This window comes from Vombatus ursinus, unplaced genomic scaffold (genome assembly GCF_900497805.2).
Source record: "Vombatus ursinus unplaced genomic scaffold, bare-nosed wombat genome assembly UNPS02005286.1, whole genome shotgun sequence".
In the NCBI taxonomy this organism is placed as follows: domain Eukaryota; kingdom Metazoa; phylum Chordata; class Mammalia; order Diprotodontia; family Vombatidae; genus Vombatus; species Vombatus ursinus.
In genome coordinates this window covers 5,034,465-5,048,291 of record NW_020945064.1, presented here as the reverse complement: position 1 = coordinate 5,048,291, position 13,827 = coordinate 5,034,465, and the positions used below count along the sequence as shown (strand labels likewise).

Here is a 13,827-nt window from a genome sequence, read left to right as displayed (position 1 = left end):
AGGATGTTACCATTTGGAAGTTTTTAAAGCTAACACTGATGATTTCTTTTTCATTGTAGTAAAGAATAAAGGAAGTTAAAATTTCAGAATTTACTGGGAAGGGTCTCTGCTGCTTCCAAATAATCTATTTATGAATGAATAATAAAAATAATCTATTTATGAGTGAGTAATCCTTTCAAGTTCACCCAAAGTTGGAAGGAGATCAGAATCTCAATGGATTAGTGGTGAATGTGAGCCAAATAAATTATGAATTGTTGTCAGGAATATTCATACCCCTTAGACTAGCCCAAACCTGGGCTGACAGGAGAAAATTCAAGTCATGTCAATGCATGTGCAGAGGGACTGAAGAGGATTCAGGTGAGACCTAAACCTGTGAGGCCACATCACTTCTGTGCAGAGGGAAAGAAACTGGAGTGATTTAGACAGACCATTATTGGGTGGCTTGTGCAGAAATTACATCTTCCGTGCCTGGTCTCACCTCTAGAGGTGCTCCTGTGGAGCGAGCCAATCCACCTTTTACATCTATGTAATTTAATAACTCATTAAACACTGCCCTTCCCTAGAAGTCATTCAAATGGAGGGGAAAAGACACATAATACATAACGTTGTTATAATTGTTGCTGTTTGTCTTTCATTCTCAAAGAAGGCCATGACATCAGGAAAGTGATGCCATGACTTGCAAGTGAATTGGATTTGAGTGAGGGAAGGCTGTACAAAGTTACCAGCCTCACTCTCTCCCCTGGAGCCATCTGGTTCCAGCGGCCAGATATAGATCACAAAGGCTCGATGAGAGGAAGATTGCATTTTCCTGCACTCTTTGCAAAATACACGACTGGCTGTCAATTAGGAATTATATTTTATGAGGCCCCAGGGCTCAGGAAGCAGGGACTGATGGACTTGAGATGTCAAATTCTTTCCCAAAGACACATGCTCACAGGGGAGAGACAGGTAGGAGGAGGAAGTAGAATTCTAGCCAGTCTATATAAAGGCCATGGCAAGAAGTCCTAAATCATGGAGTGGAGGACAGAACAAAACAGGGGAAAGGTAAAACAGAAGTGTGTCAGACTCAAGGTGCATGGGTTGACAAAACTCCAGAAATTAAAATGTAATTGGGAAAATGTTTAACAAAATAAATAAAAATATGAAATAAATAATGTTAATTTGTGGTTTTCTAAGTAAACATGTAGATTGTCCTATTTGAGTTTGGAAAAACAGGCTTTAAAAAAGCTCATGGTGTTTTAAATGGAGCTACCTGACTAAACTTTTAAACCCAATCACTCTGGCTTTTATTGAATGGCCAAAAATAATCCCAACCCAACTTCTTCATGGTTTAGCTCACTGATGGCTTAGAATGAGTGTAAATAGCATTGTTTTCTGTTCTGGCCAGAAACTCTGAGGATCTTTCCCTCCCAGGCTGATATTTTTGTGATGGTAAGTTTGGCAATCTTTTGTCACAATTCTTCCCCAGCCCTTAGTCATCAAATGAGCCTTGGCTCAGACAGAGAGGCCAAGGTCACTCACCACTTCTGAGTCATTGCCAGTTGTCTTGATTTTTGTCTGGCTACCGGATTCTGATGGCTCTGGAGGAAACAGTGAGGCTGATGATTTTTTGAAGCTCTGCCTCACTTAAATCCAATTTACTGGCAAATCTGCCTCACTTAAATCCAATTCACTGGCAAATCACCCTCCTGACATCACTGGTCTTCTGAAAATAAAGGTCAAACAACAACTGGGCTAAAACATCAGGTTTCTGGTCAAGTTAGGAGGAATTGGCTAACAAAACCAAAAAGACTTCCAAGGTCTGCCTGGTAGTTGTCCAGGAGGGTGTTGATGATGGGGAGCCAATTGTGAAATTTTCACTGTGAGCATTTATACTTCAGAAATGGCAAATGCTATAAATCAGGGCTAGATTTAGTGTTTTGTTGATTTCTAGATTTAAGAAAGTGTGGAGAAAATGATTAAAATGCAGATTAAATTTAAAAGTATGTCCTGAAGTTTTTTGTTGTTTTTTTTTCAGAGAGCCAATTGAATATTTACCCACATGCTACCAAAGAGCTAACATCGAAGATGCTTAAGACTATGGAGATGGAAGATGCTTAAGACTACAGAGATTTTACCCGGTTTGCCTAGAGGGAGGAAGCGTCCTCTCTGGACTTTGCTGGAGAAGAGATTAGGAATACAGTAGCTTGGGGAATGGTTGCTAAGAATGTTCCTCTCACTCTCCCTTCCTCCCTCCTCCTCTCCCCCTCTACCCCCCAGCTTTCTTTTCTGATCCAGTTAAATGCGTTCACTAATCCTATGCTGGGGTTTGCCTAGGTTTCTGTTAGCATGGTTATAATAAAGTAGCTGTGCCTTAACGAATTTAAACAGGGATTCTTAACCTGGGGTTCAGCAATGTTTAAAAAATATATTTTGATAGCTGCATTTCCTTTTGTAATCCTGTGTATTTTATTTATGCATTTAAAAACAGTATTCTTAGAAAGGGTCCATAGGTTTCGCCAGATTGCCAGAAGGTGCCAGAATCCACAAAAAGGTTAAAAATCTTCATTGTGGAGGGCCCTAGTTTCACACTGAGTTGGGGGCTCAAGCTATATATACACTTACCATAAAATACTCCCACAAATGTGACTCTTAAGTCTGTGTGTGCATGGGGGTACTACTGGCTGATTGAAGGGTAACAGTAGCTTTTCCTATCTCTCAGAAAAATAACTCAACCCCATAGCTAAATCTGTTCCCAGTATTCAAAAAAGTTCATCTCTTTCATCATGGTGGTTAACCCAAATCATAGAACAAGCCTTGCTCCTAATTGCTCTAGAATCCCACCTGCAAAGCTAAGGATTCATTGAAAAGGCTGCAGGACCTTAGAATAAGAGATTCTGAACTCTCCTAGTGAACAAAGGAGTGGTGATGAGAAGCTGGCTTTTCACCGTGGGGTGAGAGGGAAATGTGGGCATTACCCTGCTTTGAAAGTTGGGATCAGGTTCAAAGTAGTTGCAGTGCCTGAATTTTCCATAGCTTCTCATTTCTTATGACCTTCAACCACCCAGCAAGGTGAACAATATGTACCTTGTAGAGTAGATGGGAGTTATTTCATTAATCCATGTTTAAATTTGGGAGAGGCTTTATGACCTAGTACATAGAACACTGGCCTTGGAGTCAGGAAGACCCAAGTTCAAATCCATCCTCAGATCCATCCTAGCTGTGTGACTCCTGGCAAGTCAGTTAACCTCTGTTTGCCTCAATTTCCTCATCTGTAAAATGGAGATAATAATAGCATCTACCTCCCAGGTTGTTGTGAAGATCAAATGAGTTAATTGTTATGCCTGGCACATAGTAGGCTCTATATAAAAGTTATTGTTGTTGTTATTATTATTACTTAACTCCTCCCTCAGAGTCTCAGGCGGATCCCCAATCTAGTAAGATATAAGATTATGATCTGAGGTTAGTGAAGGGAGTTCCCATACTGGGAGTTCTCCATAAATCATTTGTGCCTGTTTAGCTTCTGACCCATTTTTCTGGGTGTCCTTTCTATTACTCCTGACCTTGTACCTAAACTCCCCAAGGGCACAGCCTAAAAAGTCTCCTGTCCTTTCTCAGTTACTAAATGCGCTCAAATTGATTGACAAGCCTACAAGAAAGGATGGTATGTTGTTTGTTGTTGTCTGCCTTCAGAAGAGGACCATGACATCAGGAAGATGATGCCATGACTTGCAAGTGAATTGGATTTAAATGAGGCGGGGCAGTGCGAAGTCACCAGCCTCACTTTCTCCTCTGGAGCCATCTGGGTCCAGTGGCAAGTTATAAATCAGGAGAGGGCCCCTAAGAAAGGATGACTATGGAAAAGTGGAACTGCCCCACCTAGGAGGCGGTATAAAGCAAATTCTGAGTCACTGCTATTATTCTATTTTGGTAGAAAGCATCAGCTTAGAAATAACAAAGGTGAGAGACCGGCTTGAGTTTCCATATGCAAATCTGCAGTTACAACTGCCTTCCCAGCATCAGGCTTCCACCCAGGGGCTCCATTAGCGTCACTAGCTTAAAGCAGTACTGGAATTCAGCTTCTGGATTCCCTCCCTCACTCACACCAGCTGTCCTTCTCTCCATGGCCGCTCATGCTGCTAAGCTTTCTCAACCATCCTGTCCCCAAAATGGGCCAGTGGCAAATGAAACTCATCAGAGCTGAACCACTGTGCCATCACCAGCATCTCCCACTGTTCTGCTCCCACTGAACTCTAAGTACAATTCAGAGAAAATGGATAATGAACAGGGTTCTCATGCCAACATAACCAGCCACTTACAGCATCCACACAGCAGTGGTATAAGGGAGTTTTCTTTCTTTTTTTCCCCCCCATACTAAATGCATTTTGGTTCTTAACAGACAGGCATTTAATGGGCCTGGGTGCAACATTTGATCATTAAAACAAGAGAGAAAGGATTCTCAGCCAAGCAAAAGGGCTTGGGGGGAAAATGCATGTGGAAACAGGGCTCTTATCATGTATGTATTTCGTCACTCATCCTGGCTTCTACAGATCCACATATGGGTTAGCTTCAGGTACACATTTCTTTATTGTGATCGACACTTAGTGTTTTCGTGACATTCCCTGTTAACCCAGAACATGGTTAGATGTTCCTCATTACAGCATCTAGGTGTAGGTGATATTTGGGGGGTTGATATAGGAAAGAAGGTGTCATAAGGGTCCAGGGTTAATGAGAATTAGTAGAGATTTCAGCCCATGTAAGTGATAAGCCCTCATCTTATCTGCAATGTACCTGCCAGTCAATACTCTTCTGGAAAGGGGAGGGAGGTCAGTAGTGGCCTGGAACCCAGAAATATAATGTGGCCTACACTGAGACCCAGAAAGCTGGACCTGGATTGTTCAGCCCACTATTAAATTCCAAACCAGGAGCTTGCGTCATGAGTGTATGCTTGGCTAGTTCAATTTAATTTAACAAGCATTTCATGAGCATCTGTTATGTGAGGTTCTGTGATAAGAGCTAGAGATACAGAGATAAAGATGTATATAAGGGATCTTGATCAAGGAGTTCATTTTGATGAATATGGATGTGGCCACTGCCAGTTCCTTAAGAGGACAAAGAAAATCCTTACTTGATCTTTCCATTCTGCTATGTTCTATTTTTCTTTTGCCCTTTAAAGCTAAAGTCCTCTACTTCATCTACAATAGGTGCCCCCACTTTCTCTCCTCTCACTTTCTTCTTAACCTCTTACAATCTGGCTCCTGACCTTGTCATGCCGCTGAAACTGCCCTCTCCAAATTTACCAATGATGCGTTAGTTGTCAAATCCAATGGCCTTTTCTCAACATTCATTCTTCTTGATCCCTTTGCTGTCTTTAACACTATTGATCATTCTCTTCTCCCTGATACTGTCTTTTGTCTGGGTTTTCTGGACACCCCTCTCTCCTGGTTCTCCTCCTACCTATCTGACCTCTCCTTTGTCTCCTAACCAGAAAGTGTCCCACATGATTCTGTCCTGGGCCCTCTTCTCTTCTCCCTCCCTCCTAGTACTTCACTTGGGGTTCTTATCAGCTCTCTTGGATTTAATTACTGTCTCTATGTTGAGGATTCTCAAATCTATCTATCTAGCTCCAGCCTCACTACAGGTCTTCAATCTAGAATCTTGACTTGGATATCCAATAGACATCTTAAACTCAACATGTCCAAAACAAAACTTAGTTATCTTTTCCCCTAAGCCTTTCTCTAACCTCCAACTTCATCCTTCCAGTCCCTCAGGCTGGTAACCTAAGTGTCATCCTCACTAGGGAAAGTCAGTGTAAAGTCAAGAAGTGTTGTGTGTGAGGAACAGCAAATAGGCCAGTATAGCTGGAAGAAAACATGCATTTATTAAGCACCTACTATGTGGTAAACTCTTTACAAATATCTCATTTGATCCTCATAAGAACCCCTGGAGGTGATATTATTGTCCCCATTTTATAAATGAGGAAACTGAGGCAGACAAAGGTTAACTGACTTGTCCAGGGTCACATAGCTAGGAGGTGTCTGAGGCTGGATCTGAACTCAGGTCTTTCTGACTCCAGGTCCAGCCACTCTATGCAGAAGTAAACCTACTCTTCTCAGAAGGAAGTGAATTGCCTTCTATGGATAAGTAACCTTCCTTCTGTTAACTATTCAATAACCTATGAGTGTCTTATTTTGTTCCAATATGAGTCCTGAACTACCAGTGGTCTATCCTCAGCCAGACTTTTGCCCCCTTCTGGACAGCCCATAGCTTATCAATGTAGGGGTGTGAGGGTGTGGGGCCAAGTAGAGGTGAAGCATCACTGTAGTAATCAGCCTGCCAATGAAAGGGGCTGGTTTTTGTTTTCCTGGTCAGTCCAGGGACCAGGGCAGTTTAACAGCAAGATCTCCCATCTCTGCCTGGTAGACATTATTGAATCTGGCATTCTGCTCAGGTGAGAAGTGTTCCTTCCAGTTTCCTGTTACACCTAAAGGGAGAAAAGGACACTGAGTGAAATGCGGGGATAGGTATAGCCTCCTCTTCTCCCTGGGGAAGCCCTGTGGGAACTCCTGAGGAGGGTGCACCAACCTGGGCACATCTCCCGGCGCACCCCTCCTTACCTTTCCTCATAAACTTTTCCACGCTGTGGTCAAATGCCTCTGGAGGGACAAGGGAATAGTTGAGCTGCTCATTTTGACTCATGAAGGAAAAACTGCAGTAATGTAGGATGTTCTCAAGTTCTTTGGATTCTAGCTGCTGGCCCAGGAAGTTGGATAGTCTCTGGATAGCCCCACGAGGGTCCTTGGAAACAAGGCCCTGGGATGAGGCTGAGGCGTCACTGCACCCTAACCTCCCCTCCACCCCCAGAGACACAGCTCCAGAATTTCTGCTGCTCCTGAGCAAGGAGTGGGGAGAGACCAGGCTGGGGGAAGCTGGGGGCAGGCTTGGAGAACAGGCACCAGGGCTGGAGACAGGGGAGCGGTGCTCCCCACCTATTCCAACAACTAGTGTGCATGTGTGCGTGCCTGTGTTTATGAGTATACGAATACGTGTATGCTGCATGTGTATGTGAGTGTGTTCATGAGAGTATGTGCGATTATATGTGTTTGTGAAGTGTATGTGTATCTCTGTGACAATGTGTGTGCTTTTGTGATTTTATGTGAGTTTATGAATGTGTGTTTGTGTGAATGTGTATAAAGATGTATGTGTGTATTTGTGAATGTGTGCGTATGTATGTTTATGATTATATGACATCTCTATAATGCATGTGTACATGTGTGTAATTATATGTGTTTGTGAAGTATATGTGTATATGTGTCTCTGTGACAATGTGTATGCTTTTGTGATTGTGAGTACATTGTGTATGTGTGTTTATGAATGTGTGTTTGTGTGAATGTGTATAGAGATGTGTGTATGTGTTTATGATTATATGATATGTGCATAATGCATGTGTATGTGGGCATGTGTAATTATATGTGTTTGTGAAGTATGTGTGCATATGTGTCTCTGTGACAATGTATATACTTCTGTGATTATATGTGAGCACACTGTGTATGTGTATTTGTGTGAATGTATACAGAGATGTGTGTGTGTTTGTGTATGTGTTTATGAGTATATGATGTGTGTGTATAATGCTTATGCCTGTGAGTATATATGTGTATTTAAGAGCTGTGTGATTATATGTAATGTGTGTGTATAATATGTGTCTGTGTTTGTAACAGTGCATGTATGTGATTACGTGTGTGTATTTGTCAATGTGCAAGTGTGTGTTTGTGAGTTAACTTTATTTTCCAGCATCCCAGCCCACTTGCTGGTTTCTCTGGGAGTTTGGAGTATTTGGGAAGATCCCAGGGGAGCTGGGGAGACAGCATGGAAGCTCTTGCTTGGGGAAAAAGCTGAAGGCCAAAGTCGGGGACCCTGCTGCACCTCTTATCTCTAACCCTGGCATCATCAAAGCCAGGATGAGCCTTGGCTGGGGAGGAGGACACCCCTGAGAATATTATATGAAGGGGCTTTGGGATCGAGCACTGAGGACTGAGCATAGGAAAATGCGGTGGAGAAATGTTGGTCTACCTGGGAGAGGTCTTCGTAAGTGATCAGAAAGAAATTCAGATCTTGCTGGACACCTAGCCAGTCCTTTATGTGGTTAAACCAGGAACCAAAATTCACTGGGGGAGAGAAGACAGAGAGTGGATCAAGAGCATGTACCCAATCCAAGGCTAGCAGCCCCTCAGCTCTGACCAGGGGAGCTGCCCAACCCACAGCCTAGGGAGAGCTCTCCCAGAAGGCAGGGCGGCTTCTGTCTTGGGCCCAGAGGAAGAACACATGTTATTTGATCTTTCTGAAATTAGCAGAAGAGGCCTCAGGCCTTAGAAAACTTCCCAGTGGCTTGGCACCATCAGAATTTGCCTGAGTTGTTGATGAGACAGAGAGAGCTGGGTAGAAAATAGCTCTGACCCTGACACCAGGAGGACCTAGGGCAGAATTTCATGGTTTGCCACTAACCACGAGTGTGACCTGGCGAAAGTCTGGGCCTCATTTTCCTCATCTGTAAAATGAACAGCAGAGAGGAGAGGAAGCATTTATATGGCACCTACTATGTACCAAGAACCATGCCAACTGCTTTACAAAAATGATCTTATCAGATCCTTACAACAACCCTTCAAGGTAAATGCTATTATTATTCCCATTTTACAGATGAGGAAACTGTGGCAAACAGAAGTTAAGTGACTTGCCCAGGGTCACACAGCCACCCACCTTCTCTGAAACATATCATTTAGATTGCAGCACTTCTTAAACTATCAGTTGCTACCCCATATTAGGTCACAAAAAACTTGGCAACAGTAAAAGGTTTCTGAATGCTCCATGACCAAAAATTAATTAAAAATCAAACACGAAATGAATGTGAGGTGTTTAGAGCAGCACTTGCCCCAGAGCTGCATGGCTCAACTTCACTGCAGCCTTGGTTCTGAACACAAAGCATGTGCACTTCACACTGTGCATGCCCTCAGGCCATGCAACACCAATGAACACTGCTAAAAAGTGAAAAGGGGTCGAGAATGGGAAAAGTTTAAGAGGCCCTGATTTAGAGAACTTCTAAGGTCCCTCCCAGCTCTAAATTATGATCTCTAGAAGGGCCAGTGGACAAGGCCAATTTCCTCATTCCCTTTGGTGTTTTTATCTGTGACTCTGCTCGTGTTCCACGGCAATCTTATCCCATCTCATTTGGCTGGCCCAGTAATGGCCTCTTACACCAGAGGTCTGCCACGTGGTAGTAACACTCCCAGGTGCAGCCTGACCTAGATTAAAGTGAAAATTTTTAACAAAAAACAGAAACAAAAACAAACTCACAGATAATATGACATTTTAAAAACTATATCAATATGTAGCCCAGAGGGATCCTTCAGTGTGGTTTTAGTAACTCCCCCCCTCTCTGTCTGGGTTGGACACCATTATCTTAGATGTAAGTCTACCATCTTCCCCTACTTCAAACAGAGCAGACAGGGAAGGACAGGTTTGGAAGAAGCTTGTGGCTCCTCCCTCCTCCACCCCTAGCCCCCAGCCATTCTCCTGGTCCCATCCCATCAATGTCATTGGTGGGGCAGGAATCCCTTGACCATGGGATATACCCCAAGACAACTTTATCCCCCTATGCAGGGTCTTGAACACCCCTCCCAACCAGAAGGTTAACCTTGCCACTGATGAAATCGTAGAATCTCAGAGTGGGATGGGATCTCAAAAGGCCCTAGAATAGAATGAGGAATCCCTTCTCAATTCAGATTCTGCTTGAAGTTTTCCAGGGATGGAGAATTTGCTTCCACTGGGAAGGTGAAGTCCTTAACACCAGAATGAACCCTTTCTATATTTGGATAGCTCTGATTAGTGAGATTAGACATTAGATCAGACATTAGAAATATTTTTTGCATGGCTTCATATGTATAATGGGTATCATATTTCTTGCCTAATGGGTATCATATTTCTTGCCTTCTGGGGAGGGGATAGAGGGAGGGAGAGAATTTGGAACTGGAAATTAAAATTAAAAAGATTAAGCAGACATAAGAAATGGGACTGCCCTCAAAAGGGAGCTGGCCAGGTTTTCCTCCCTATCAATTCTGTCTGTACCACCTTGGGTCCCCATATAATAACCTTTGCCCTCCAGGAACTGGTCAAAGAAGTCATCAAAGGAGCCGATTTCTGGCAGAAACTTTGCCAACTTGTGGAAATGATAGTAGGAGACCAGGACATCCTTTGGGTTCCGTGCCACGTACACCACCTGAGAAGAAACCAAGTGAAGAAAGGACAGGAACAACACTGAGCTTCTGGGGTAAGTTCCAGGGATTGTTGCCTAACCAAGTTCCTTAGGGAGTCCTCTTCGGCCCCACTTACTTTTCTCCCATCTCTATCCCACTTCCTATGCTTATGCAGAATCATGGAATTCAAGATGATTTAAGCTGAGTGAACTTCATAGATCATCCATTCATAGGATCGAAGGATAAGGAAAGATTAGAAGACACCTTAGGAATAGTGTAGACCAACTTCTTTATTTTATAGGAACTGAATTCTAGAGAAGGAGGTGATAGAGCCGTAACTAAGGTGGGTCAGCTGAGGCTTTGTTTCAGGGCACTGAACTATAAAGGGTGCCAACAGCACCAGTACTACTTTGGCATGCATTGAGTCTAGCACTTAGCAAGAATAATTCTTCTAGGGGCAGCTAGGTAGTGCAGTGGACAGAGCACTGGCCCTGCAGTTAGGAGGACCTGAGTTCAAATCTGGCCTCAGACACTTGACACTTACTAGCTGTGTGACCCTGGGCAAGTCACTTGCCTAGCCAAAAAAAAAATTCATAAAATAGGAAACTACTGGATGCGCTCTGTGCCCCCAACTCCTTCCAACGGTGGCAGTACCAAGATGAACTCCCCTTTGGCCTGGCCTCAATCTTCTCCCTCCCCCCATGCATCACCAGTGGCATGCATCACTAGCAACAGCCTGAGGGAGTCCTGGGTCCTCTATCCATGGAGACTGTGTCCTAGGGTCTCTGTCTCCACCTCATTGGAGTTTATTTTTGTGTTCTGAAGTCTGAGGTCTTTCCACTCCTTTATCTCACAACTAAATTTAGCCCTCTTCCTGCTGTTTACCTTATGACTGGTGCCCCAGGCGACAGTCTTGGGAAGTGACTTATCCAAGACCACATTGGAAATAAGTGGTAGAGCTTATATTCGAACTCAGGTCTTCTGACACCAAACCTAGAGCTCTTTTCTCAAACTCTTCGTTTTTTTTGTGAGGCAATTGGGGTTAAGTGACTTGCCCAGGGTCACACAGCTAGTAAGCATCAAGTGTCTGAGCCTGGATTTGAACTCAGGTCCTCCTGATTCCAAGGCTGGAGCTCTTAAACTCTTCATTTTGAAGTAAGGGAGATTAGGACCTGGAGATGCTAAAAATACTTTCACAAGATCACACGGCTAGTGTCCACATAAGAATCAGAGTTAGTATTAATAACATTAATGCCAATGAATTAAAAATGGCATTCTTTTTCTTGTTATTGAGTAGCTGTTTGTTGTTCAGTCATTTTTCAGTTGGGTCTGACTTGTTGTGACCCCATTCGGGGTTTTCATGGCAAAGATACTGGAGTGGTTTGTCATTTCCTTCTCCAGCTCATATTACAGATGAGGAAACTGAGGTAAACAGGGGTAAGTGACTTGTCCAGGGTCACACAGCTAGTAAGTATCTGAGGCCTGACTCCAAGGCTGGCACTCTTGGAGCACAAAGGACAAACAATAGGTGAACCAAGATCTCGCGCCTAGACTACCTGAGTGAGACAATGAGGGCTTAATAAGCGATCAGGATCTTAAGCCAGCATGCGGCGTTCCTCCATTTTGAATTATTTTGTTGCTGCTGACTTCTGCAGGCAGGGGAGACGATTCACACCAAAGGCTAGAACACTAAACAGGAGGCTGGGTACTAATGGTTCTTTTTGGCATGGGGAATGCTGTACTCCTGGAAGGTATACCACTAAGTCATTCTCTCCCTTCTGCTGGTGCTGGCTTTGGTCCTGAAAATCACCTCATGCCTCTCTTCCGCCTACCAAAGAATCACAGTTTCAGAGCCAGAAGGGGATCACCGGGGCCACTAGGTACCAACCTCTCTTTTTAGAGGTGGAGAAATAGAGGGACAGAAAAGTTAAGTGACTTGTCCAAGGTCACACAATAAGTGTCAAAGATGCCATCTGAACTTAGGTCTTCCTGATTCCAAGTCTAGTGGGTCATCCATCATACCATGCTGCTGCCTGTCAACCAGCTTATCATATTCCACTTATATGTTTGGTTTCCTCCACCCTGACTGAAAGCTCTCATTCCTCACATACATATAACAAAGCCCATGGATTTGGCTCCTGAATTGAACTCAGACCCCTGGCATCCTGGACCTGAGGATGCTGCATTGGCTCTCTGCCTGCTCCAGGACCAACCACTTAAAAAATTTTTATATATATATATATATATATATATATATCTCACATACATATATATACACATATTATTTATACACATTATATTCACACATTTACATATTATTCATATACATATATGCATAAATTATATACATATATGTATATGTGTATATTTTGAGTGTGTATATGTATGTACATGTATGAGTATTATGTACATATTTTATTCTGAACTTAATAAACACTAAATAAATGGGTGTTTCCTCATACAGAGCAGCACAGAAAAAGTGGATTGTCCATGAAACTGCAGGTCTCTATTGCGTAGAACTTGTTTGTTTTTCTTTCTAAGAGTACAATAAACTCAATGAGTAGCTTTCAAAGCTGTCCAGCTTCTCTATGCTTCCTTTTGGCTTTCCTTCTCTTCTTTTCTTTGCCTTTTTTTTTAAAAAAGAAGTTTTAATAGGCCTCTTTTCTTTCTTTTGTTTTTCTTTTTCCTGCTTTATCTCTATCCCCTCTCACCTTCCTACCCACCTGTTTTGCTGTGTTTTTTTCTTAGAAAAAAAAAGATTATTTCAATAGATGCTTTTGACAAAATACAGCACCCATTCCTATTAAAAACACTAGAGAGCATAGGAATAAATGGAGTCTTCCTTAAAATGATAAGTAGCATCTATCTAAAACCATCAGAAAGCATTATATGTAATGGGGATAAGCTAGAAGCATTTCCAATAAGATCAGGGGTGAAACAAGGATGTCCATTATCACCACTGTTATTCAATGTTGTTCAAGAAATGTTAGCTTTAGCAATAAGAGAAGAAAAAGAAATGGAAAGAATTAGAATAGGCAATGAGGAAACAAAATTATCACTCTTCGCAGATGATATAATGGTATACTTAAAGAATCCTAGAGAATCAACTAAAAAAATACAATAATAAATTTTAGCAAAGTTGCAAAATATAAAATAAACCCACATAAACCATCAGCATTTCTATATATTACTAACAAAGTCCAACAGCAAGAGATAGAAGGAGAAATTCCATTTAAAGTTATTGTTGACAATATAAAATATTTGGGAGTCTACCTGCCAAGACAGACCCAGACACTATATAAAACACAATTACAAAATACTTTTCACACAAATAAAGTCAGATCTAAATAATTGGAAAACAACAATTCTACCTAAATTAATTTACTTATTCAGTGTCATACCAATCAAACTACCAAAAATTATTTTATAAAGCTAGAAAAAATAATAACAAAATTCATCTGGAAGAACAAAAGGTCAAGAATATCAAGGCAATTAATGAAAAGAAATGCAAGGGAAGGTGGCCTAGCCATACCAGATCTTAAGTTGTATTATAAAGCAGTAATCATAAAAACTACTTGGTACTGGCTAAGAAATAGAGTGG

General features: G+C 42.2%; 1 protein-coding gene across 1 annotated transcript in view; it reads right to left on the bottom strand.

Annotated features, from left to right (window-relative positions):
- Positions 1-5,987: 5,987 nt before the first annotated feature.
- Positions 5,988-13,827, bottom strand: part of LOC114032342 (sulfotransferase family cytosolic 2B member 1-like) — a 28,516-nt gene continuing 20,676 nt past the window's right edge. Inside the window, exons 4-7 of the mRNA XM_027847587.1 lie at positions 10,123-10,249; positions 8,050-8,144; positions 6,597-6,777; positions 5,988-6,463 (exon numbers count right to left, since the gene is read on the bottom strand). Of these exons, the coding sequence (XP_027703388.1) occupies positions 6,348-6,463; positions 6,597-6,777; positions 8,050-8,144; positions 10,123-10,249 (519 nt within the window). The 3' untranslated portion in view covers positions 5,988-6,347. The remainder of the gene's footprint in view (positions 6,464-6,596; positions 6,778-8,049; positions 8,145-10,122; positions 10,250-13,827) is intronic.